The sequence below is a fragment of the Microdochium trichocladiopsis genome (genome assembly GCF_020744255.1).
Source record: "Microdochium trichocladiopsis strain MPI-CAGE-CH-0230 chromosome Unknown B0I36scaffold_4, whole genome shotgun sequence".
Classification (NCBI taxonomy): domain Eukaryota; kingdom Fungi; phylum Ascomycota; class Sordariomycetes; order Xylariales; family Microdochiaceae; genus Microdochium; species Microdochium trichocladiopsis.
In genome coordinates, this window is record NW_025763547.1 from 299,556 (window position 1) to 321,980 (window position 22,425).

The window sequence follows — 22,425 nt, forward strand, 5'->3', positions numbered from 1 at the left end:
ATTTGCGGTTCACTTCACTGATGAGACTCTACTCTTTTGCGGCAGAGGGGCACGGATGCAGGATAGGACACACATCAAGACATCATGACGCATGCATCGCAATTGAGTTCAGAACAATCTCGTTCAGATATTCGGATGTCTATGTATGGGTGTCTGACTAATAAAGGTTATATATGTTTGAGCACGGGGTATAATTGGAAACAGAGTACAGATTAGTTTGTGTGAGTGAGGCTCGTTTCCAAGCGTGCGCCGAGCGTGGGTACAGAGAGAGAGAGATATTGCAGCAAGCTTAGGTGTTATGCAAGACTCAAAATCCTTGCGTCAGAGCGAGGGAACATTTGTTTCCCCAGCGCAAGCAGGTCGAAACCCAGCCTACACGCGATCCAACCGATCCGAGTCTACCATCGCACGGCATTGCTGTTTTAGACGGCCTCAGCCGAAGTCTGCTTCTCATCAACCGACCGGGCGGCGGCACCGGCGGGGCTGGTGGCCTGGCCGGGAGTGACAATGTCGTGCGCGGTGTTGCCGACAATGTCGCTGGTGTGGCGCTGGATCTCGACGTAGTCGTACGCGAACTCGCCGAGCTGGCAGTCGTCGAGGCCAGTCTCCTCATCCTCGGGAGAGACGCGGAGGCTGAGACCAGGGATGAGGTTCAGCACAAACAGGATGAGGCAGGTGAGGACAAAAGACCAGGCGAAACCAGAGACGGAGTCGGCGAGCTGGTAACCGAGCTGGACGTAGTTGTTGTTGACCCAGCCACCGACAGGGGCAAGAGAAGGGTCGAGGGTGACAATGTAGTCGGCAGCGAAGAGACCAGTGAGAAGGTTGCCGACGATACCGCCAATGCCGTGGACGGCGAAGACATCAAGAGCCTCGTCAATGCCGAACAGGAACTTGAGCTTGGTGGCAAAGTTGCAAGCGATGGCGCCGACCAGACCGAAGACGAAAGAAGCCCAAGGGGTAACGTAACCGGCGCCGGGAGTGATGGCGACAAGGCCAGCAATGGCACCGGAGCAGAAACCGACAACGGACCACTTGCGCTCGAGGCGGTAGTCAAGCAGAGTCCAGGTCAGGCCGCCGATGCAGGCAGCCAGGTGGGTGTTGATGAGCGACATGATGGCGCGGATGTTGCTGCTCAGGGCCGAGCCACCGTTGAAGCCGAACCAGCCAACCCACAGAAAGACCGTGCCGAGAACGACATAGGTGACGTTGTGAGGGCGGTAGGGGAGGCCGGCGGACTTGGCGTAGCCAGTGCGCTTTCCGAGCATGAGAGACAGCGCAAGAGCGGCGGCACCAGACGAGATGTGGACGGGGGTACCACCAGCATAGTCGAGACCACCCATCTGGAAGACCCAACCGTTGGCGTTCCAGGTCCAGTAGGCAATCGGGTCGTACACAATGGTCTGTTGTGAGCCACTTCGTTAGCAAAGGCTGGAGCTACCAGGTTTTGGCTTTAGGACAGAGTAGAAGTGCAAACTTACAGTCCAGATGAAAATGAAGACCATCATGGGCAGCATGCGAGCGCGGTCAACCACGCCACCGAGAGCGATAGCGGGACTGTCATGAAATTCTCAGCAACTTGATACGGGCAGTCGGTCTTGGGGCGTAGAGTCTCTTACGTGATGGCGGCGAACATGCCCTGGTACAGGCAGAACATCAAGTCCGGAATTGCAGTGGAACCGACCGACGGCTGGGCGAGGGTCTTCATCAGGCCGAAGTTGGACAGGTCACCAATGAAGACGCTGCCAGTGTGCGAGAAGGCCAAGCTGTAACCCCAGAAGAACCACTGGAAATCGACGATGGCGATGGACAGCAGCGACAGCATGATGAGCGAAAGCGCCGACTTGCGCCGGGCCAGGCCGGAGTAGAAGAGGCCGACTCCGGGAATCATGAGGAGCACAAGCGCTGAGCATGTCATGATCCAGGCGAGGTTGCCCGACTGTGTTTGTCCGTGTTAGTCTCGATCCCTACTGCAAGCCCGGCGACGGCGTGTCTTGCGCCATACCTGGTAGAAGATGTTGAGATCAGCACTCTCGCTCGAGTAGCCGGCATCGGCCTCGCCGGTCGTGCCATTGTAGGGCACGACCAGGTAAGGATCCGGAACGACGACAGTAGGGTCCGACATTGCGAAGGAGTGGCGTTGACAATGACGATGGACACTGGCTTGTTCAGAGAGTCGACAAGCTAAGACACTGCTCCTTGGTCGTGGGAGAGTGTAAGTGACCTTGCTGTGGAAACGGGACGGAGGCTTCCAAAAAAGAAATCAGGCTCGGGGCCGGGGGTCTCAGACTCTAAATACGAAGGCGGCATTAGGCAATGGAAGCATGAACCCTGGCCCCAGGGAAACCCTTGATGGAGACGTAGGGGCGAGCAGTTCCGAAATACGGTGCCCAATCCAGATGGACAAGACGGCGGACCATCACTAAAACGCAAGCCGCGCCGAAGGGGCCCTGACCAGGTGTTGGAACTAGTCGCAGATGTGGGACAGCCCTCGAGGGCTCTGGTTACACACCCCAGGAACGCAGTTTGATTACTTGCATGGCGATGCCTCCCTCCTGGGAACCTGGGCCAAGCTCGGCTGTACTCACACTCAGACTGATGTAACCCACCCTGCCACATACCCCCCTCAGCGTCGACATTTGAGCTCAATATGATCCTGCTGATCAGCAATACAGCAGAGGCCCCCCAGCTTTTCAGTGACCAAGTGCATTCTCAGAAAAACACGAACATCCCGTCCTCTCCCCGGTGAGGACGAATAATACTGTCGTGGGGAGGTCGAGTTTGGCCAGGGTTTACGAAATGAGCAGCCCGGCCAATCAGACAACAGGAAAGTGGTCAAGGACGTCTTATCTGCCAAGGGCCTGCCCAGCTCGGAGGTCAACCTTCAGCCCCAGGGCGGTTTTGGTGGAGCCACTACTGATAAGCAGAATTGCCGTGAGGGCCGCTGCGACTTCGCAGGCTCGGCATGGAAGTCGACGGGGAGCTCTCTGGAGCAGACTGGGCGACGACTTGGCGGGAGGCGCCCGGCATTTTTAAAGCAGTGGCACAGACGTCCAAGAGTGCTTGGCGCGCGTCAACATTTGGCGTTTGCAGTCATCATGTCGATTCGGCACGCACGACTTGCCTAGCGGCACAGACTGCGGCCTCATCATTTCTGGAAGCAGACAGCAGCGGGTCGGGCATAAAAGCGATCGTCTGTGGGGCCACTTCTGACAGCTGGGCATGCTGGCCGACCACGGAGTGGGCAGGCGGCGTAGTGCAGAACCCGGAATGGAACGGAAGGGTTCTCTGGACACAGCGAACGAGCTGCTTGTCTGTCTGTCTGTCTGTCAATGTCGAGGCTTGGGCCGTTGCGCCTGCAGCATGCAAAAGGACAAGCCACTGTGGCAGGCACTAGACCAGTGACAGCTTGTAATAGCTCGCATGGCATTTTCAGCTCTCGGAAACACGGGTAAGTGGCGTGGTGCGATCGGTCGAGATGGTGTTTGGGCAGGGCGAACGCAGCTGCGTGTCTGGCCGCGGTCGCATGTTGGCAAACGCGTGGAAGAAGTCTAATGGGGCGTCGTGGGAGAGGGTCTCGGACGGTGGCCCTAGGCCGGCTCCGGGGATGGCGACAGGCAAAGGGACCGCCGTGGTATGTATCTGGGCCGAGATAAGAAAGAGAGAACGCACGGAGGGTGCTGTGGTGGACTAGCGAGGCAGGGCCCTGCATTGGCGTCGTCAAGATGGGAAGTGGATGGCGGCGCTGCAGGGGCAGGCAGCGCGGACAGACACGCCTTGGCCGGCGGCGGCCCCACCGTACCTGCCCAAAGAGGCCATCTCGTGGTGACGCAGGCCGATGTGGGGTGCCTCGACGACTGCATCGCCAAGGCCTTGCAGGATGAACAAGCCGCCATCACTCATCATCTCCATCTCCATCCACATCTCGAGCTCTAATTACTGGGCATGGCTCCAATAGCTCCCTGCGCCCGCCTCGGCAGCTTCTTCATCACCGATCCGGCCACCTTGGCCCTGCACGGCCAAGCTGCTAGACCTGAACATCCCCACGACGAGCTCTGGCGATCATCGCAACCCCGTCCGCTGCCATTGGAAGCTGAGAGCCAGTGGTGTCTTTTCCACCGGCTAAGTCGGCCCCGTGAGACATCTGATATGCACGGGTGCTTCAGCCCCGAGGTTTCTTGTCGCAACTCTACCGCTGAGACAACCCTCACCTGCCAAGCTGAAGCACAGCGCGGCCTTGGCAGGCGGACAGACAGATCGAGAGACAGACAGACAGACACACGGGTTTGAAAGACCTTTGTCACCACCAACATCAAGGGCATGAGCCGGGTCGCAATTAGAAGGTTGCAGAGAAGCCCATCCCTGGCGACTGTGGTGCTATATCTCGCCGCCTTATCGCGACAGGCCTGGCGCCAAGCTCGGACCGAAAGGGTTGTTCGTTGGTGGCGGAGGCGCCAAGAGATAAGGAATTCTTCCGTCGCCCAATCACCGCCCCCAGCAAGCGAAGCGGGATCCCGGCCGGGTTCCAAGCAGACAGCTTGGCGCCCTGCAACGCCCACCTGGGCAGCCAGGCATGCATTCACACGCCGCACACCCACCCCACGCCAGCACTCTGATAATCAGCAACGGCGCGGCAATCAATTACATATTCAATCGTCAAGACATCAATCACACCTGCAGCTTGCGTGCAGCTGCTGCTGCGCCGTGGCTGCTCCCGAGGTCCCCACGCGGATGATCCCCCCGGTGGCTACGTACCACAAGAGATCGCACAAATCTGGGGTACGATGCGACTTTACATCCTCTCTGCACGGCCACAGCATCCATGGATCACATGCGAAGCGTCCCACTCCCAGGAACTTGCAGCATTCCCACTTTATTAATCTCGTCCCAACAAGGAATTGCTGCAACATCCGGCCACCCGTCGTTGCAATGTAATCAGAATTGCCAGGCAAGAGTGCACGGTGGTGGTCGGTCGAGGGGCCGAGTCATTCGATCCGGCGCGGGCCGAAGACCTCAAAGTACAATACCTGCAGGCTCCCCAGCACATGTTGGTCCCAAAATGGTGCTGCTGTGCTGATTTGTAAACCACATCGGTCATGACGCTCTATCTTGCGGGCTTGTCACTGCGGTTGGGGATTATTTGGAATTCGTGGCGAAGCACCTCGACTACGCTAAATACGCAAGTACGCAGTATGCGAACGAGGTCTAAGTTACGCTATGCTATGTCAACAATTGTCAGCAAGCAGTCTCTGCAGAAGTCATCACTTCCGTCGAGTTGACACGGCGACATCTTAGCATTCCCTGCCTGCCCAGTAGCGCTTGAGCCTACAATTGCACTTTCATGCTACAACAGTGCGAATCAACAATGCCAGTCATCAGGCCAGCATGCATTGATGAGCCGCCTGCCATACTATCACAAATCTCCTTCCAGGAGAGGTATACTCGAGGAGGTAATGAGGCGCAGTTCGTGTACGACCTATCGCTCGGCTGCCTTAGCACGCAGCGCCGGCTCACCTGAGTAAAGGTACTTTCCTTCGCTCTCGCGCATGCGCGCGAGGTTGTTGTTGTTGGTCAACAGCTTCTTTGTGAGCGTGAAATGCAAATCAACAGATTGACCAGGTCGCAACCCGTGTCTACGTGCCGGCCGGAAGAAAAAGGCAAGGCCATCTGCGATTGCCATGGTACATTTGCGTTGCAACTCAGGTGCGCGTGCTGACAGTGTCCCTCGGTAATTGGATCGCGTAAGTGAGCTCTGCCGGTACATGGGTCTGATCAAAGCAGCTTCTTGGCAATTGCTGTCAAGTTCGCGAGCACGAACCAACAGCCAAGGGTATCCAAAGTCCTTTCGAAGTACATGCTCCTCTGCCTACGTGATGAATGAACAGAACTCGTCAGCGTACGGACAAGTTGCCGAACACGCCAGCCATTGCCATTCCCATCATCCCGGTGCCGTGTCGTGTCTGTGACGCCTCACAGGCCGATCAGAACTTTGCGTTTGCATCCCGTCCCCAGCGCGCTAGTCGGTCCAATGGAAGTCTTCCCATCGAAAAGTCGCGTCTGCCGCGAGTTATGCAGGGGAGCCGCACTATTTCCTGTGTCCGCTTAAGGTTTGTGCAGCAGTAACCTCTTATCTCGACCTGCGCCATCCCAGTATCATCTCCTCGCTTGCTTGCTTTCTTTTGTCGGGCTCCAGCACAACACGGGAGCGAGACGAAATCTCAAAGGCCGCTGTCGAGCGACACAGTTCGAGTCCTGATGCGAGCAATTGCAAAAAGCGAGGGGCTCCTGCCTAGTCTGCGCGTTCTGCGTAGCGGTTCATCTGGACAAGTCAAGTTGTCCATACAGGTAAAAGGGGGAAAACATCGTGATATTCACTTATGAATTCCTGCCCGGTTCTCAATCGCCGCCACTGTTAGGGCAGATCTGGGTACTGCTTATGAGGCGTCCACTTGTTCAGAACAAAGGTCAACTGGACTTCCGGTGACACGGAAGCAGGCACTCGAACAGTTTTATGAACCAACGCTACAGACGGCATCACAGATTCCTGAGAGCATGGTTGCTGAGAATCCACTATTGGCGATGACCTTGATGAACTTTACTGACGGAGTTCTCAAAATCTGTCTTGTCTCACTTGATAACTTGTAGTCCATGGTCGGTCACCTTTTTGAGTTGGCTTGAAACACTGGACACCAGTACAAACCGTGATTGACGAGGACAGTCGGGCAAGAAAATCCAGCTCATATCTCCCATTCCCACCGCGAAACCACCCGCTTCAAGGATTTAACCGGCACAACGTCGAACACACAGCACAATGCCAAAAAGGTCTTGACAGCGAACGACGGTAGCGGTCGATGGCAACCAGCCTTAAGACCATTATTGTGTGTGTGTCTGTGTTTGTGAGGGCGGCCGGCATTGGCTGTGAGGATATAAGACTCAATATCCATCTCGCGCAACAAACAAATCAACTTGGCAGTCCTCCCCCGCGCGCGCAACGTCCAACACGGGGCAGCACGGCCAAAAGGGCAACTTAGCTCAACGGGTTGAGCGACTGGAATTTTCAGACCAGGCAAGCACCCTGCTGCTTGCTTCTGGTGTCCAGTCTGGTCCCCGTGGAGCCAAGCCCGGCTGGGTACACAAGCCTTGTTGCGGAGCCTCGAACGGGTTGAGCGGCTGGGAGACCTGCATCTTGCATCATCCAGCTTGGTCCCCGGTCGAGCCCGCGTCCAGATATGTGCCTTGCCCGCTTTGCCGCGTTGCGTTTTCCCGTTGCAGGCGAAAAGGCGTGTAGGGGAGGGGATCTGCCGGGTTGGTTTACCCAAAATTTGTGTACGGACGCGAACGCTTTGCCAACCCTTTCTCGGTCCTCGCTCGTCTCGGGGAGGGCGCGCCTAACCCCCTGCGATTCCCCTTCCTTCTCCTGCGTGGGAAGAAGAAAAAGGAACGTGAAAACGATGGGTCAAAAGCCTCTGCTTTGGCCACTTGCTTCACGGGTCCATACCACCCAACCCCCAGGACACGCGAGCAGAGTACCGCAGCCCGCAGCCCGCAGCCGCCCGCTACCGCTCTCCAGCATTGCCTCGCGCTGCTGGAGAGGGGACAAGGGGGGAGGGGCGTGGGAGGCGGGAAACAGGGCAGCAGCAGCAGCAGCCACAAAGGCAGATCGTTGACAGAATAGCCGTGGCTGTCTGCAGTAGTGTCGAGCCTCCCGCACTCCATTACCACCATCACCCACCATCACGCAGAGCGGGCGGGGGAAGGGGGTTTCTGAGGCAGAAGGTCGAGTGAGATGGCAAAGATTCGCCCTGTATACAATCGCTGGCCACCGAACTTTTTTTTATTCTTTTCTTCTGGACCTTTATTTCCCCTTTTGATAGCTTCTTCGACTGTAAGCCATGCTGGAACGGCTCTCTAATCTCGTTGCTCCGGCGTGTATTTCAAGTTGGTCGCTCAGTCGTACCTTTTCTCGCATGCAGATACAAATCTGGCGTGTCGTATAAATAGGGAAGCACACGCACGGGACAGACCACGAAACGTGCAGGGCCATTGCGTTGAACAGCGAGTATCACCCATGGCGGCTTCACGCAAGCTCATAGCGTGTGCAGGTCAAGGAATTGGACCAAGCCGTGACGGGCCTTTCTCATTCACAATGTCATGCATGCGAACACTGTCCCAAGACTTGTACATGATCGCCAACTTGAAGAGCACACGGAACAAGACCAATGATAATTCGTGGAAAAATATCCAGGAATGTTGAATTTGTTTTAATTATTGCATGCTTCGGTTGATGAGTCCGGAAGTTGTTTCACTAGTGCCCCTGCGTGGAGAGCATGGGTGTCTCTTCTGCCGTTCAAAGTATGCCGGTGGTTGTTGCTAGCCAATATTCAAGTCACAAGGCGCGAGCATTCCTGACATGGGCAATACATTCCGTAGTGCGGTGCAAAACCAACCGCAGCCTGTCCAAGAAGCCTGGACATCACTATTTGTGATAGACGTGCCTGCTTCACAGACTCCACACCAGTAAGATCCGTATTCCGGGCGTTGCTGTTGCCAGGCTGGTAACCTCAAGTCCATCTGGGAGTCTTGACCGTGGCCCAGCAGCAGCAGAACCAGCTGAGTAGTCCAGTCGATATCCAGACCCACGTGCGCAGGGCGTGATATCCAAGGTGTGAGGCCCTGCAGTAATGGCATCTTCGCGTATGAAGCCCATTCCAGGTTTTGGAATGGCTTGTCGCTATCCGCAGCCCATATTAATGCTGCTGAACGTGTGTAACCAAGAAGCCCAGGATTCGATCCTGCACGACTGGGCTCGCTTGAGTTCTTGTAGGGCCAGTGCTGCCCAAGTATTTTCTTCCTCGAAGCCGGCCAGGCTCAGGCGCCATTCTCGGCGCCAAATAAAGCGCTCAAACTCAGGCGGCGGCCAAGAGCCTGGAGAGCGGGTCCCATCTGAGCATCGTGGACTTGTTGGTGGTAGTCAATGCCGGCAGCCTGTCTCTGCTCCTTCGCCGCCCGTACTGTCGCCCAGAGCTCACTGATCCGTGCGGCGGCAGTCTTGCGCTCCTCGAGGTCATCGTAGTGAGTCCAGACACCGTAGATCCGAGGGCCACCGCTTGCGCTGTCTTGATCGTCCATTTTGAATATGAACAACTCGCCGTTGAACTCGAAGGAACTGACCGTGCTCAGATCGAGGATGAAGTTGTCGAGGCCCTTGCGGTTGAGCACCACGACACAGGCATTGCTGTCGAGGTCGTGGGCAGAGTGGCCAGCCTGGAGACAGACGAAGACGGTGCCCTCGACGGTGCCGCGCTCCCACTCCATCGAGGAGTAGGAGAATATGTAGACGACGCCGTTGACCGCAGAGTGGAGAACCTGTGTGATGCTCGGCAAGTATCGCTTGAGGACGCTCAGGTTGAGGTCGGTGATGCTCATGGTGCCGCGGTTTGCGAGGTGGGCGGAAGCCGAGGGGGCATCTGCGCTCATGTAGTACGGGGTGTCGGACTCGTAGTCGGAAGTCTGGACCATCTGTGCCTGCGCCTGGAGGTGTTGGGACCGCGTGCGGGCATGGCCGCCGCCGCCGGCGCCTTTGTGTTTGCGTGGTGTCGCTCGCGACATGGCTGGCAGTGGGTGTGGTGTCGTGGTATGGGCTGCTGCCGAGCTCGTCTGGGCGTGGTTGTCGGTTGTGATGATCGTGGCAAGGCACGCATGCAGTCAGTCGAGGCGACGTTGGGCTTGCGGGAACTGGAGCTCGCGTGGTGGGGCCGAAAGCTTGGCTGCAGGTGCAACCCTGCGCAGACGTCACAGGCGAGGGGAGCTGCCCCTCCATTCCTCTCTTGACGCATGTCATGCCATACCATGCCATGATGCTGCTCCATGTCGGGTGTGCATGTCGCTGGATCAGCTTAGCCAAGGCAGGACGGCGGCTGTACTTCATGGAGTGACAGGCGTTGACGTAGTCCAGCAAGGACGGCGAGCCTGGCAGGCTGTCAACACCTTGCCTTTAGTCACACTGGGCAGTGCGTGCAGCATGATGAGACACACCCTCACGTGCCAATGAACCTGGAAGCGTTCAGCACGGAGAAGGGGACAAAACCAGGAATAGGACCAGTGCCTGGCCAAGTGTCAACGATGACCAGTGCGTGAGGGATCACAGGGGCTCGTGTGCTGGTCCGACTCGAGATGTTCTGCACTTACCCATCTGGAGATGCTGACGGACTGTGCCGCTTGTCTGGTGACTCCCGCAGATCGACATCATCTCTGAAATGGATGATTGGCCAGCTATGACTGTGGCACAACATCGTGCCAAGCCGCGAAGATGGGCTGTGGGAAACAATCGAGACAAATGCAAGGTGCTGCTCTGGCTGCACGCTGCTTAAGCTTAAAACTCTAGTGCTGGGTATCGGACACACAGGCGGGACCTCGCCCTCCCTGCCCTCCCGCGCTGCACAGCCCGTCACCAGGTCCACCCCACCATCAACGTCACCTGCGCCAGTCCCTCACTCTCCAGCTGCCCATGTCTTCCCTACCTTAAGGTACTCAGACCTCGACATGCTCTCCTCCCCCTCTCTCGTTGCTTCCGTTGCTTATACCCAATAGCTGGCTTTGATTGCAGCAGCGGCCTCAGTGCGCGCTCGCTCGCCATCCTCGGCTCGTCCAGACAATAGACACAAACGGCAACGAACCCCGACGTCGTCACTGTCGCGCGAGGACAGTCGCGCGAACAGCAGAGATGCCCTCCTCCAAGCACGCCCCTTCGACTGTAGACGACCAACAAGATCCAGTCGAATCACCCTCAACAGCCCATTTCTCTCTATCCCGAGCCGTACACGCACGCCGCAAGGAATACACGCGACCTCATCGCATCCGCATCAAGATCGGCACCTGGAATGTCGCCGCGTGCCCAGGCACAGACAAGGACCTGGCCTCATGGTTCATAGACGGACAAGGCCTGGAGCCTTATGCGAATTCGCATCTCGCCAACTTGCATCTGTCCGAGACCAGCGTTGTCGAGAGCGAACAGCAGCAGGATCGTGTCCCAGCGGCCGACTCGGCACAGACCGAAGACAGCCACCACAACAGCGAAGAGCCCTCAGTACGACTGCTTGGAGGTGACAAGATCGGGCTGTACGTCCTTGGACTCCAGGAGGTTGTCAGCCTCAACCTCGTGCAGCAATCACTATACACGGACTCGACCACAATTGCCAAATGGAGGCATGCCCTTGAGGCGGGGCTACCCAAGGGCTACGAGCTGGTTGCATGCCAGCAGATGGTTGGCTTGCTGTTGCTCATCTACGCGTCTCCAGAAGTCGCAGCTACAATCTCGAACGAGTCAACTGTGTCTGTCGGCACCGGCCTGCTGGGTTACATGGGCAACAAGGGCGCGGTTTCGTCGCGGCTACTTCTCGGGGACACGACTAGCCTCGTCTTTGCGAATTGTCATCTATCTTCCGGCCATGACCAAACATCACTAGAGCGTCGTTGGTGGGACTATGGCAAGATCCTCTCGCAGACCCGGTTCGCGCCCATCAGCCTGACCGGCGTCGAAGAGGATGAGGAGGCCAAGATTGGGGACGAAGATTACGCTTTCCTGTTCGGCGACCTAAACTTTCGTCTGGACGGGCTGCCGGGGGAGGATATCAAACGAATTCTGACTTTACACACGACTGGAGAATACGATCTGGCCAACCCCAGCAAGAAAGTCACCGACAGGGATGACACTGTAATCGTAAATCACAATCATCCTGAAAACGACCCCGATGGAACCAAGACGCCTGGAATGGTGTCGAGGGAAACGTCATTCAACGAGGGCATGGATCGAAACGACGAAAGTGACGAAGAGCTTCCAGACCCTGACGACTTCATACCAGACCCCCACGACGATCCAGCCTCCCTTCAGGCCACGCTTGATTCCTTGCTTCCACACGATCAGCTAGCGCACACGATCAAAGACCGTAAAGCGTTGCATGAAGGTTGGCGTGAAGGCCCTATCACATTTCTCCCCACTTACAAGTACGATGTTGGCACTACAAGCCATTTCGACTCATCTGAAAAGAAACGAGCACCAAGCTGGTGCGACAGGATCCTGTATCGAACTAAAAAGAACTTGCACGACTACGAGAACAGAGTCAAGGACGAGGCCGAGGCACGGAAGAAGGACGAAGATATGCGGAAACGTGGCATCGACGCAGCTGCTGATGACGAAAGTGTCTTGTTCGACTACAACCCGACATCGGACGCCGCCAGCAGTGGCGACACCGCAGTAGCAAGTGAAAATCTCTACGACTACGACGAATACGAAGAAAGCGGAGAGGAGGACGGACACCTGAACACCCAAACACTTGACCGAGACGAAATCAAGCTTGATATCTACACTAGCCACCATCGGATCACTTCCTCGGACCATAAACCACTGGTTGGCATCTTCACGCTAGACTATGAGGCGGTCATACCGGAACTGAAGGCCAAGGTGCATGCTGAGGTGGCCAAGGAACTTGACCGAGCAGAAAATGAAGGACGCCCAGGCATAACGATAGTGGTGGATGGCAGGGAACCTAATGAATCGGACCAGAGCAAGATTGTGCCCGAGGGAGACCTCGTAGACTTTGGCGAGGTAGCATTCTTGGACAAGAAGACACGCTCATTGACTATTGCCAACACGGGACGGGTCTCGGCCACATTCAGCTTCGTCGATAAGCCCGATATCGAGGATGGCAACAGGAGACCGCCACAGTGGCTGCACGCGACATTCGCATCTGGCGATGAGAAGCTCTCTGGAGGTCCCGATGCGAATAGCATCACATTAGAACCTGGCGAGACGATCAATGCGCATCTAGCCTTGCACGTGCGAAGCATTGCTCTCGTCAGGGCACTCAACGCAGCGACAAGACAATTGGAAGACGTGCTCGTGTTGCGAGTCGACGGGGGCCGTGACCATTTCGTGCCTGTCCGGGCCAGCTGGAAGCCGACATGCTTTGGGCGTTATCTGGAGGAGCTCATCCGGATACCCCATGGTGGGATAGATAAGCTCGTGGAGGAGAAACAACTCCGGGGACCTATCCCTCGAAGTTCGGAGGTACAGAACTCGTCGCCCGCCGAGCTGTACAAGTTGACAGAAGCCATAGAGTCTCTATCGGAGAGGGCAATCGCGGACGAGAACATGATTGAGGACTGCCACATACCTCGCGATTCGCCCGGGTGGCCATTCTCCTCTGCCCTCCACGCTGCGTCCGTCATGGACTCGCACAACGCACACGTCGCCACTATCGTTCGGGCCCTCGAAGCAGACAAGCCCATCCTCGACGCGCTGAACGCCGAGGTCCCCACGCTGCAACGCCTCGAAGCTGTCTGCGAGGTGCTGGTGTTGTTCCTCCGCAGCATGCCCGACGGCATCATAACAGCGGCTCTGTGGGCTCAGATTGACAGTACCATTCCCGACCTTGGCAGGCACGGCGGGCCGTCGGTGGGCCTGGAGCAGAGCAAGAGCATCATCCTCGACATCCTCTCCAGCTCGCCTTACAACAACATCTCCTTTGTATTCCTGACGTCCATGCTGGGCAAGATCGCAAATGATGTCAACCCTCTCAACAAGGCGGAGCTCCTGGCCATCGCCAACAAGAGCAGTGGTGCTGGCGGCGGCGGCACTAACATTGCCTCGCGCACGATCCGTGGTGCCATCGGCGTCTCTCGCGGCCTCAGCTTCCGCAGGGCTCAAGGAAACCCCACCGGCGCGACCCCTCCCAAGACGACGACAGAGGATACCAGCAGCAGCACTACGGCTAAGGAGGTCGTCGACGAGGCGGCCGTGGACAGGCGGTTGGCATGGGAGAGGCAGGCCGCCGAGATCATTGGCGGCGCCATGTGCCGTCCTCCACATGCACATATGCCTGGGGCCTCATCTGGAGGCGGTGGTGGCGGTGGAGGTCACGCAGCAAATAATAAGCAGGATCAGCAAGGTTACGAAGGGGAGGACGAGTACGACGGCTCGGCCTCGACGCTGCCGCCAGCACCACCGATGTCGCCGCGCGAGAAGAAGATTACGGCGCAGGACAAGACGGCGGCACTGGTGGAGATATTCTTCCGGAAGGATGAGAATGGGATGTGACCACATGTGTCTCCTTGCGTGGACTTGCAACAAGGAGGAGGTCCCAATGCAGTTGATGATGAAGTGTGGCACTGAAAAGATGTATCGAGAGAATTCAGCGTATAAGCTAGATCTGGTTGGGGCTAGGGATGATCCGAAATGTTCTAAACCGTGGTTAAGGTTGATTAATTATTGGCTATCACATAGCGCAGTCGAACACCGAGGGGGGGGGGGGGAGGTGGACTTGCTAGAGACATGATCTTTTTGCACAGCGTAGATTCACATAATAAGAACCAATACCGTGAAAGTTCGAGCTTCTTCTGCACAGGTCGCATTTGCAGACCACGTTCTCTTCTTTTACAAGACACACATACCTGTACAATAGACGCTAGGGGTTGTGAAAATATTCTTGAAGTCGAATACTACGTTGAGGATGGCAACGGACTTAAGATGATTTTGTCTTGTCTGTATTTGAATTGACTTGTCCTAAGTCCTATAATAATGTAGGTACAGTAGGCTGATCCGAGTCCATGATGGCTCAGATCCCAGATATTTGCGCCGCCAAACTCCATCCATGTGCGATCTGCTGCTGATGATGTTAAATGACATGTGTGAACGATGACCAACAATTAAACAAGCAATTTGAACCCATAATAGAAGCCGTCACATTGTTTTTTGGCTGAGCTTTTCACGGCTCGCCCAGGAGACGAGCGGTAATGTCGCCCATGTATGCTTCTTCCAGCTCGTAATCCAGACCATTGTTCTTATCAATGCCCACGAAGAGGAAGGCCTCGACCACGCGGTCGACGTCGAAGCCCATGCTGACGAAACGGTTGACCAGTTCCCGGTTGTAGCCCTGGTATCTCCGGCTGTCGTCGACGACGGATGGCGAGGCCTGTAGCGAGGAGCGGGGCTGGACAGACTGGAGCTTCGGGTTGTGCGGCGCACCGGCATGGCGGACGGCCCATTCGTGGGCCTTGCGGTTGAAGCCGTCGAGGTCGTGGATCATCATCTTTGCGACCTCTGCGTCTTGAGGGTCCTTTGGCTCGGGGCTCTCGAATAGGGATTGCAGGGAGAGCAGCGTGCTTCGGATGGTCATGACCGGGGACCAGCGGGTGCTCAGAGTGTCGAGACAGATGGCGCCCTGGATCGTGCGTCAGTACGATTTGGGAAGGGGGACTCAAGGACATCACACTGGGGGTGGCCGTACTGTTTGGCTGCTAATGTTTGGGTGCCAGACTTTGGTGTCGAATTTCATGACGGGAGGGCGGAAGGGGTAGTCGTTGGGGATCTTGATGTCGACCATGAAGGTGCCGCCCTCGTACGGGGTCCCGGGAGGTCCGAGGATGCTGGCCTTGAGGTGCGTGAGGTTTCCGGAAGCCGGGTCGGCCAGAGCAACATAGAGGTTCGAGGCACGGTCCGCCTCGATGTCTCCCATCTCCTTGGCGATGCGACGAGTTCGGCTCGACATGGTGGGCTATGCAGACCGCGTGCAGCTTCTAATGTTCGCCTGGGTCTGGTAGTCGAGGTGCTGTGGGTATGTAGAGGCAACTGCTGTGTTCTGCGGGCGAGCCGGGGACAGGGTCTGCGAGACGAGAAAGGGCGTGCGGTGTCGGAGTTTGGGCTGGCTGCGGTGATGTTGCGTGGGGGAGGGTGTCAAACGGGCGAGGTGGTTGCCCAAGACGTTCGACGAGCCTAGATCAAGCGGAATCGGTGAGGCATGCGGCGGTCGTGGAGGAGGAGGAGGATTGTTGTCGGCAGGCGGAGGACTCGCTTGTGGTGTGTAGAGAGGAAGTGGGAGAGGAACGAATGAAGCTGTTTGCGAGCAAGTGCCAGTCCAGCCTGGCTGGGCCCAAAATAGCTGCAACATGAGGGGCTCCGCACCACCAGCCAGTCCAGCCCAGCTGGGTTCGCCCAGTGGACTTCAGGCGCCACGCCCGACCAGACACGACGTCTCCGTTACGGTGTGCAGCATGAGATCCCGATCACTGCTCACCCGCCGAGGCCAGGCACTGCAACCTGCACTGGAAGCCCATGCGGCCACGCCAGAGCCACGCTGCAGACACGCCAGCTGGCGAGTGTCCATTGCCGAGGTGAGCCTTGATGACCTCACGAACCCCAGCCTGCATCTTGGCGGAGGTCCAGCTGGGACTCGTGACCTGCTTGCCAGAGACCACGGATGACGCCAGGTTTGGAGTTCTGGCCGCCATCATAGCCAGCGACATTTGCAGGCAAACCTGTCAAAGGAAATATCATACAGTGCATCGCGAGCAGAATCGTAGTCGGGCAACACGTGCCAGCCTGCCTCTTAAAACGTCAAATGATGGCCTGGCCACCGCCCCACATGGCCTGCTCTGGGGTGCGCCGACGAACCCAGCAACCCTGCCCCTCCATCCTCAAAATTTCGTGACAGCCATCACCTCATCCGCACCACCGACGCATAACATAACACCCGACCTGCGTTGCCCAGCAATATCAGCCACGCGACAAGCCGAGGATTCGATTTGGTACATGCTGACCAGACTTACGACCACTTGACGTTGGACACGAGCCTCGACCGGAACCGCTTGGGTCCTCGAAAAGACCATGGCAACTGCCACCATGACGGTGACGGCCTCGGCCAGCCGTGGCAAGGACGCAAAGCTGGCACCCGAGAGTGAGCGCTTCCTACGATGCTGTGCCGACCTTGCGAATGCCCTCATCGAGGATCATGAGTCGTCCAAGGATCCCCGCAAGCCTAAGCGCGACATCAACCTCAACGGCCTCCGATCCAAGCTTGCGCGCAAGCACAAACTCGCGAACCTGCCGCCCCTCACAGCCATCATTGCCGCCGTGCCCGAGCACTACAAGAAGTACATTCTGCCAAAACTCGTGGCAAAACCCATCCGCACCTCGTCAGGCATAGCTGTCGTCGCCGTCATGTGCAAGCCTCATCGATGTCCGCACATCGCTTATACCGGCAACATCTGTGTCTATTGCCCGGGAGGTCCAGACTCCGACTTCGAGTACAGCACACAATCCTACACTGGCTACGAGCCAACATCTATGCGAGCAATCCGTGCCCGTTACGATCCGTTCGAGCAGGCCCGTGGCCGAGTGGACCAGATCAAGTCTCTCGGGCATTCGGTGGACAAGGTCGAATACATCATCATGGGCGGAACATTCATGTCCTTGCCCGTGTCGTACCGCGAAGAGTTCATCTCACAGCTCCACAACGCGTTGAGCGGCTACCAGACGACCAATGTCGATGAGGCCGTAGAGGCAGGCGAGATGAGCAACATCAAGTGTGTGGGCATCACGATCGAGACTCGGCCAGACTACTGCTGGCAGCCTCACCTTACAGACATGCTGCGGTACGGCTGCACTCGTCTTGAGATTGGTGTGCAGTCCCTGTACGAGGATGTTGCGCGCGACACCAACCGCGGCCACACGGTAGCGGCGGTGGCAGAGACATTCTGCCTGGCCAAGGATGCAGGGTTCAAGGTTGTGTCGCACATGATGCCTGATTTGCCCAATGTCGGCATGGAGCGCGACCTGGACCAGTTCAGAGAATACTTTGAGAATCCTGCCTTCCGGACAGATGGTCTGAAAATCTATCCAACGCTGGTCATTCGTGGCACTGGGCTCTACGAGCTGTGGCGGACAGGACGCTATCAGAACTACACACCAAATGCGCTGATCGACATTGTTGCAAGGATCCTTGCCCTCGTCCCGCCGTGGACCAGAATCTACCGAGTACAGAGAGATATTCCTATGCCGCTGGTCACATCTGGCGTCGAGAACGGCAACCTCCGAGAGCTGGCGCTGGCTCGCATGAAGGACTTTGGCACAACCTGCCGTGACGTGCGGACCCGCGAGGTCGGCATCAACGAGGTCAAGAACAAGATTCGGCCCAATCAGATTGAGCTAGTACGCCGCGATTACACTGCCAACGGCGGCTGGGAGACATTCCTGGCATACGAAGACCCCAAGCAGGACATTTTGGTTGGTCTCCTGCGCTTGCGCAAGTGTACAGAGAAGTACACGTACCGGGAGGAGCTCACGGGCCAGCAGACGAGTCTGGTGCGCGAGCTGCACGTGTACGGTACTGCCGTGCCTGTTCACGCGCGCGATCCCAAAAAGTTCCAGCACCAGGGCTTCGGTACCCTGCTCATGGAGGAAGCAGAACGTATCGCCAGAGACGAGCACGGCAGCGAGAAGATTAGTGTCATCAGTGGTGTCGGTGTGCGCAGCTACTACAAGAAGCTCGGCTACTGGCTCGATGGACCTTACATGAGCAAGTGGCTCGATGGTCGGGAGGGCCCTGAAGCTTGAACCTGCAGATCAAGGCCATGACGATTCTTCACGGCCGAGGACGCGCTTGGGAATGTCACGCTAGTGCGCCCTGGAATGGTGAGCTGAACGAGCCCCTTTGCCCGCTCACGCAGGCTGCTCAGTCCATTGAACAGCCCGGCCTTGCAGTACAATTATCAGTACCGGCTCAGGAGTGGCAGTCATGAGCAAGACACTAAACTGCTCCATTCTGGCTCCCATCCTTGACAACTCCGATACGGGTCAACGAGCTTGTATTCTAGTACCCGAGAGAGGATCACAGGGGTGATCCCACCAGCTTAGGTAGTGCCACTAGGAACATTCGGCGCTTGAGGCGGGGGATAGTGCCGAGTGGATCTCGGAAACAACGCAGCCGTTGGTCGTGGTATCCGTACGCCGTCCAGCGACAGGCCCTCATATCGCGTTCTGGGATCATGAGGCCCAAGGCGCACCACATACTGCATCAGGGTCCCTGAATAAAATTGGTTATATAGAGTGCCGGTGTTAGAGGCGCCGTACCAATATCCCCAACAATTGCATGCATATCCTCAAGGAAATGCCGTCAGTACTGAGCGGGATTGTTTATACATCACGTAGTATATCACAGCAGACAACCCCTCACACTACCTCTTGAGAAGAATACATGATCTTTCTGGGGCAGGATTGATAGTTCACATACAGTTAGTATGGAGCGGAAATGCACGAGACAAACCCAGTACTTCTGGACTATTGAACAGCATCATGACCAACAGAGGAGAATTCATTCGCCATGCTTCTAATTACCTGTGGTCCCTTCGAATGGTAATTTCGGGTGAGTGTCTCGGTGTGCACAGCACGAGACACCATTACCACCTTTTATCATGCAGCCGTGACCTTGTCTATAAAGCGCACCACTTCGTCCCGGAACCGCACTGGATCCTCGTAGAACAGCCAATGCCCCGCATCCTCGTACACACTGGCCTCGGCGCCTCCCTCGACGACTCCGTTCACGATCCTGGCGGTCTCCAGCAGGCCTTCCCGCGGGAAACAGCCGGAGAGCCCGCCGGCCATGACGAGCACGGGCTTCTCGCTAACGACCTCGCGAATCGCATCGCGGTGGTCGTAGCGGGTATGATCGGCGAGGAGCCGGGCGAGCCAGACCGGGTCACAGAGGCTGGAGATTCTCGTGAAGAAGTCCTCATCTGCACGGGCCTGGTCTGCCGTGATGCGCACAGCTGACGAGGCCGACGGGGAGAAGCGGTAGCCTAGGCATTCAGCGACTAAGCCCTTGTGCGCGTTGGCCGTGTCGTGGATCCAGGCGCGCTGGGCGGCGTGCATGGTGGCCTCGTCGTAGCAGCCTGTATGGGATTTGGCCGTGTCCCATGTGATCGTGTCGCCGCCAGTGCCGGAGCCGGAATTCATGAAACTTGGGACGCGGTCTTGTAAGGGAGCCTGATCCACAAAGATGTATCCCGCAAAGGAGCCGGTGCTTGTGAGGTCCAGGGAATCGTCGCCACCACCGCCGGGCAGGGCATCGGCATCGTGTGTCCCGTGGCCGAAGAGCTCCGCGTACGTCCACAGCACAGCAGCACCGATCGAGCAACCTACAGGGATGAACTGGATGCCTCTGGGCTGCTGGCCGGCAGCTACGCGTGTGGCACGAGTCTGCTGGACGAGGAAGCGCAGAAGACTCTTCAAGTCGGCGGCCAGGCGGGCGACGTGGTGCCCTCCGGTGGGCCGGCCAGAGCGCCCGTGGCCGCGCATGTCTGGCGCCACGACCCAGTGGTGCTGCGCGAGGGCGGCGAAGTTGCGAGTGAAGTATTCGCTGGAGCCGGAGAAGCCGTGCATGAGGACTATACAGCGGTCGTAGCTGGGATTGGCCGTCTGGGGTTGTTTTGATGCTGGGAGGGGCAGGGAGGACTGAAAGGCGAGGACGCAGCCATCGCTGGCGGTTGTGGTGTAGTACTGCATTGCTGCTGCCATGGCCGAGTGAGAGATGGCAATGAGCGATGCTTGTTGCGAAGCAAACGCACCCGAGACCCGACGGTAGCTGTTCCCGGGGATTGGTCGATGATGCAACTGAAGCTGGCCCCGCGATGGTGTTTTGAGGGTCCCCACCCCGCCGGAATCGACGCCGGAGGATGGAAGGAAGCTGCGCGAGCGGAGCCCGCCCCACTTGCCGGCGGCTGTCCAGCCCGGAGGCTGTCAGCTTCAAGCCGCTTAAACTGGAAGGAAGGGTGATAGTGTTCAAGAACTGACCTGCCTGGCTTTATTCAAAGACTGGTGATCCTGGTTGCAGAGGAAGAAGTATCCTGTCGCCCCGCATGCGACGCCATGGGAGCATCTGGCTGTCAGCCATGAGACATTGGGCAGCTTTTGCCGTGGACAAAGAAAGAAACCTTGCTTGTTTTGGAAGGCACGACCATAGGCGTGACTTGTCTCCAGTTTGTGCCAAGGGCCGGGGTCGCTGTCAGCCTACCTGTTGACATGAGGACAAGCTTGAGCAAGTCGCAGCTCCGGACCAGAACAAGCTCGTCAAGCACCAGAGCGTATCTCCTGGCTCCCCGCGCGGAGTTCGGGAGAGGATCCAGGCCGGGCCAGTGGCGTTGGTGCAGGGGTCTGACGGCCACTGGGCGGCGTGCGGGGGCTCGCCTGGGTGCGTCTAGGCATGCCCAGGTGGCCCTGCCCAAGCCACCTGCAGCCCAGAGGCTCTCTCTGTGACCGCCCTAATGCCGCCGTTGGAGCCAGTCTGCGCCAGCCCTGAGCCCGCCAGTTCTGGATCGCATTGTCAAGGACTGGCCGTGGCTTTGATCTCGACGCCCAAGTTGCGACAGGCTGACCCGGCTGGCTGGCACCACAGAGGCAGCATCCTCGAGAGCAAACGGCCAGCAGCTCGGCCTCCGCCTGTCCAGATTCTCTTTCCCAAGGGCTGTCGGTCGACTCCCTGACTCTCCCAGAATTGACTGTCCTCCGCTTCAGGACCTCCTGTTCTTAGAGCTGCTTCTCCCACTTTGAACCCGCTTTCATGGTTTTTGTTCTTCAAAGTCTCACAAAGCCACAACAAAGATCATGCAGCAGCAACTGCCGCCACATTCGCCTGTCGGCACTCTCCATGTGCTCCCTCCAGAGATCCGCTTCATGATCTACGCCCTCACTCTCGAGCCTCGAACCCTCGACTTTGAGCTCGAGGGCCGCGGTGCCCAGCTTCGTGTATGCCCGAGGACGGCGTTGGCATTTCGTCATCTGCCCGTCATTGCGCATGTCTGCGCCGAAATGCGGACGTACATTTTCGGCCACGACGACGGCGAATGCCGCTACACACCCGTTACCTTTGAGTACCACGTCCTCGCTGCCAGCCTCGGCCCGGACGGCTTCGATGTCGTCGAACGACTAGTCACCGGACCTGCTATCGCAGCCTCGGGCGTGGCTCCAGACGATCTCTCGGATGCTATGGATGTGGACAGTAACCGTAGCGAGCCTGACAGCGAAGACGACGAAGAAAGCATGGTCTTTTTCGACGACTATCTCGACCCGGAAGCCCGCGAAAAGACCTCGGCGCAGAGTCTGTCTAAAGATATGCTGGCATCCACAGCCCCTTCAGTCACCAGAGGTTGCATCACTTGCTTTGCCGGCTCTTCACGTCGAATCGTCCGTGGTGTCTTCAGCCCAAAGATCGACCATCTGGTGCTGCGCCCCTATCGGCTATCACGACTCAATCTGATTTTCAACCCAGTGGCTCCAGACCTCGTCTACATCGAAAATGCCCCTCCAATCAGACTGCTTTCCCATCGCAGGACCCCGCTAAGGTCGGCATTCACGAGGTATCTACAAGCCAAAGCTGATGACTTTGTCCGCAAGCATGATGAGGAAACAATGTCTGGGACCGTCGCATCAGTGGGTCATGGTAGCATCGTCCCTGTCGATGACACTGCGCACAGCATCGTGGGACATGAGTCTGAGAATGCTACGCCATTGCAACACGCCCAAATCATACCACTGGTGGACGACCAGAGAACGACCAGCGGCCGTTACGAAATCATCACTGTGCCAAACGAGGTGTC

At 57.4% G+C, this 22,425-nt stretch overlaps 6 protein-coding genes across 6 annotated transcripts; 2 read left to right on the forward strand and 4 right to left on the reverse strand.

Annotated features, from left to right (window-relative positions):
- Window positions 1-107: 107 nt before the first annotated feature.
- Window positions 108-2,410, reverse strand: B0I36DRAFT_286744 (ammonium transporter AmtB-like domain-containing protein). The gene is made up of 4 exons (XM_046151612.1): window positions 2,006-2,410; window positions 1,620-1,939; window positions 1,482-1,557; window positions 108-1,403 (listed from the first exon to the last, which is right to left on the reverse strand). Exons 1-4 carry the CDS (start codon window positions 2,123-2,125, stop codon window positions 423-425), a joined length of 1,497 nt encoding a protein of 498 aa, XP_046013476.1. The 5' UTR covers window positions 2,126-2,410; the 3' UTR covers window positions 108-422.
- Window positions 2,411-8,868: 6,458 nt separating this feature from the next.
- Window positions 8,869-9,609, reverse strand: B0I36DRAFT_347827 (uncharacterized protein; the record flags this gene model as incomplete). The annotated part of the gene is made up of 1 exon (XM_046156613.1): window positions 8,869-9,609. One exon carries the CDS (start codon window positions 9,607-9,609, stop codon window positions 8,869-8,871), a length of 741 nt encoding a protein of 246 aa, XP_046013477.1.
- A 914-nt stretch (window positions 9,610-10,523) lies between these two features.
- On the forward strand, window positions 10,524-14,310 carry B0I36DRAFT_319791 (Endonuclease/exonuclease/phosphatase). Its single transcript, XM_046153459.1, has one exon. The coding sequence runs from the start codon at window positions 10,724-10,726 to the stop codon at window positions 14,093-14,095; it is 3,372 nt and encodes a 1,123-aa protein (XP_046013478.1). The 5' UTR covers window positions 10,524-10,723; the 3' UTR covers window positions 14,096-14,310.
- A 452-nt stretch (window positions 14,311-14,762) lies between these two features.
- Window positions 14,763-15,545, reverse strand: B0I36DRAFT_240887 (ubiquitin-conjugating enzyme/RWD-like protein; the record flags this gene model as incomplete). Its single annotated transcript, XM_046149796.1, has 2 exons — window positions 14,763-15,218; window positions 15,285-15,545. The coding sequence occupies 2 exons, from the start codon at window positions 15,543-15,545 to the stop codon at window positions 14,763-14,765; spliced, it is 717 nt and encodes a 238-aa protein (XP_046013479.1).
- Window positions 15,546-16,675: 1,130 nt separating this feature from the next.
- Window positions 16,676-18,388, forward strand: B0I36DRAFT_240633 (ELP3 family histone acetyltransferase; the record flags this gene model as incomplete). The annotated part of the gene is made up of 1 exon (XM_046149774.1): window positions 16,676-18,388. The coding sequence occupies one exon, from the start codon at window positions 16,676-16,678 to the stop codon at window positions 18,386-18,388; it is 1,713 nt and encodes a 570-aa protein (XP_046013480.1).
- An 855-nt stretch (window positions 18,389-19,243) lies between these two features.
- B0I36DRAFT_373326 (Alpha/Beta hydrolase protein) lies at window positions 19,244-21,651 on the reverse strand (the record flags this gene model as incomplete). Its single annotated transcript, XM_046160183.1, has 2 exons — window positions 19,244-20,309; window positions 21,632-21,651. 2 exons carry the CDS (start codon window positions 21,649-21,651, stop codon window positions 19,244-19,246), a joined length of 1,086 nt encoding a protein of 361 aa, XP_046013481.1.
- Between the last annotated feature and the right edge of the window lie 774 nt (window positions 21,652-22,425).

What these genes read in the sequence shown, in the direction of transcription:
- B0I36DRAFT_286744 (XM_046151612.1), bottom strand. Translation starts at nt 2,125, where the DNA reads ATGTCGGACCCTACTGTCGTCGTTCCGGATCCTTACCTGGTCGTGCCC. An exon ending in ATCTCAACATCTTCTACCAG is followed by an intron (nt 1,940 to 2,005) that starts GTATGGCGCAAG and finishes GGACAAACACAG; the next exon opens with TCGGGCAACCTCGCCTGGAT. An exon ending in TCTTCATTTTCATCTGGACT is followed by an intron (nt 1,404 to 1,481) that starts GTAAGTTTGCAC and finishes GGCTCACAACAG; the next exon opens with ACCATTGTGTACGACCCGAT.
- B0I36DRAFT_319791 (XM_046153459.1), top strand. Translation starts at nt 10,724, where the DNA reads ATGCCCTCCTCCAAGCACGCCCCTTCGACTGTAGACGACCAACAAGAT.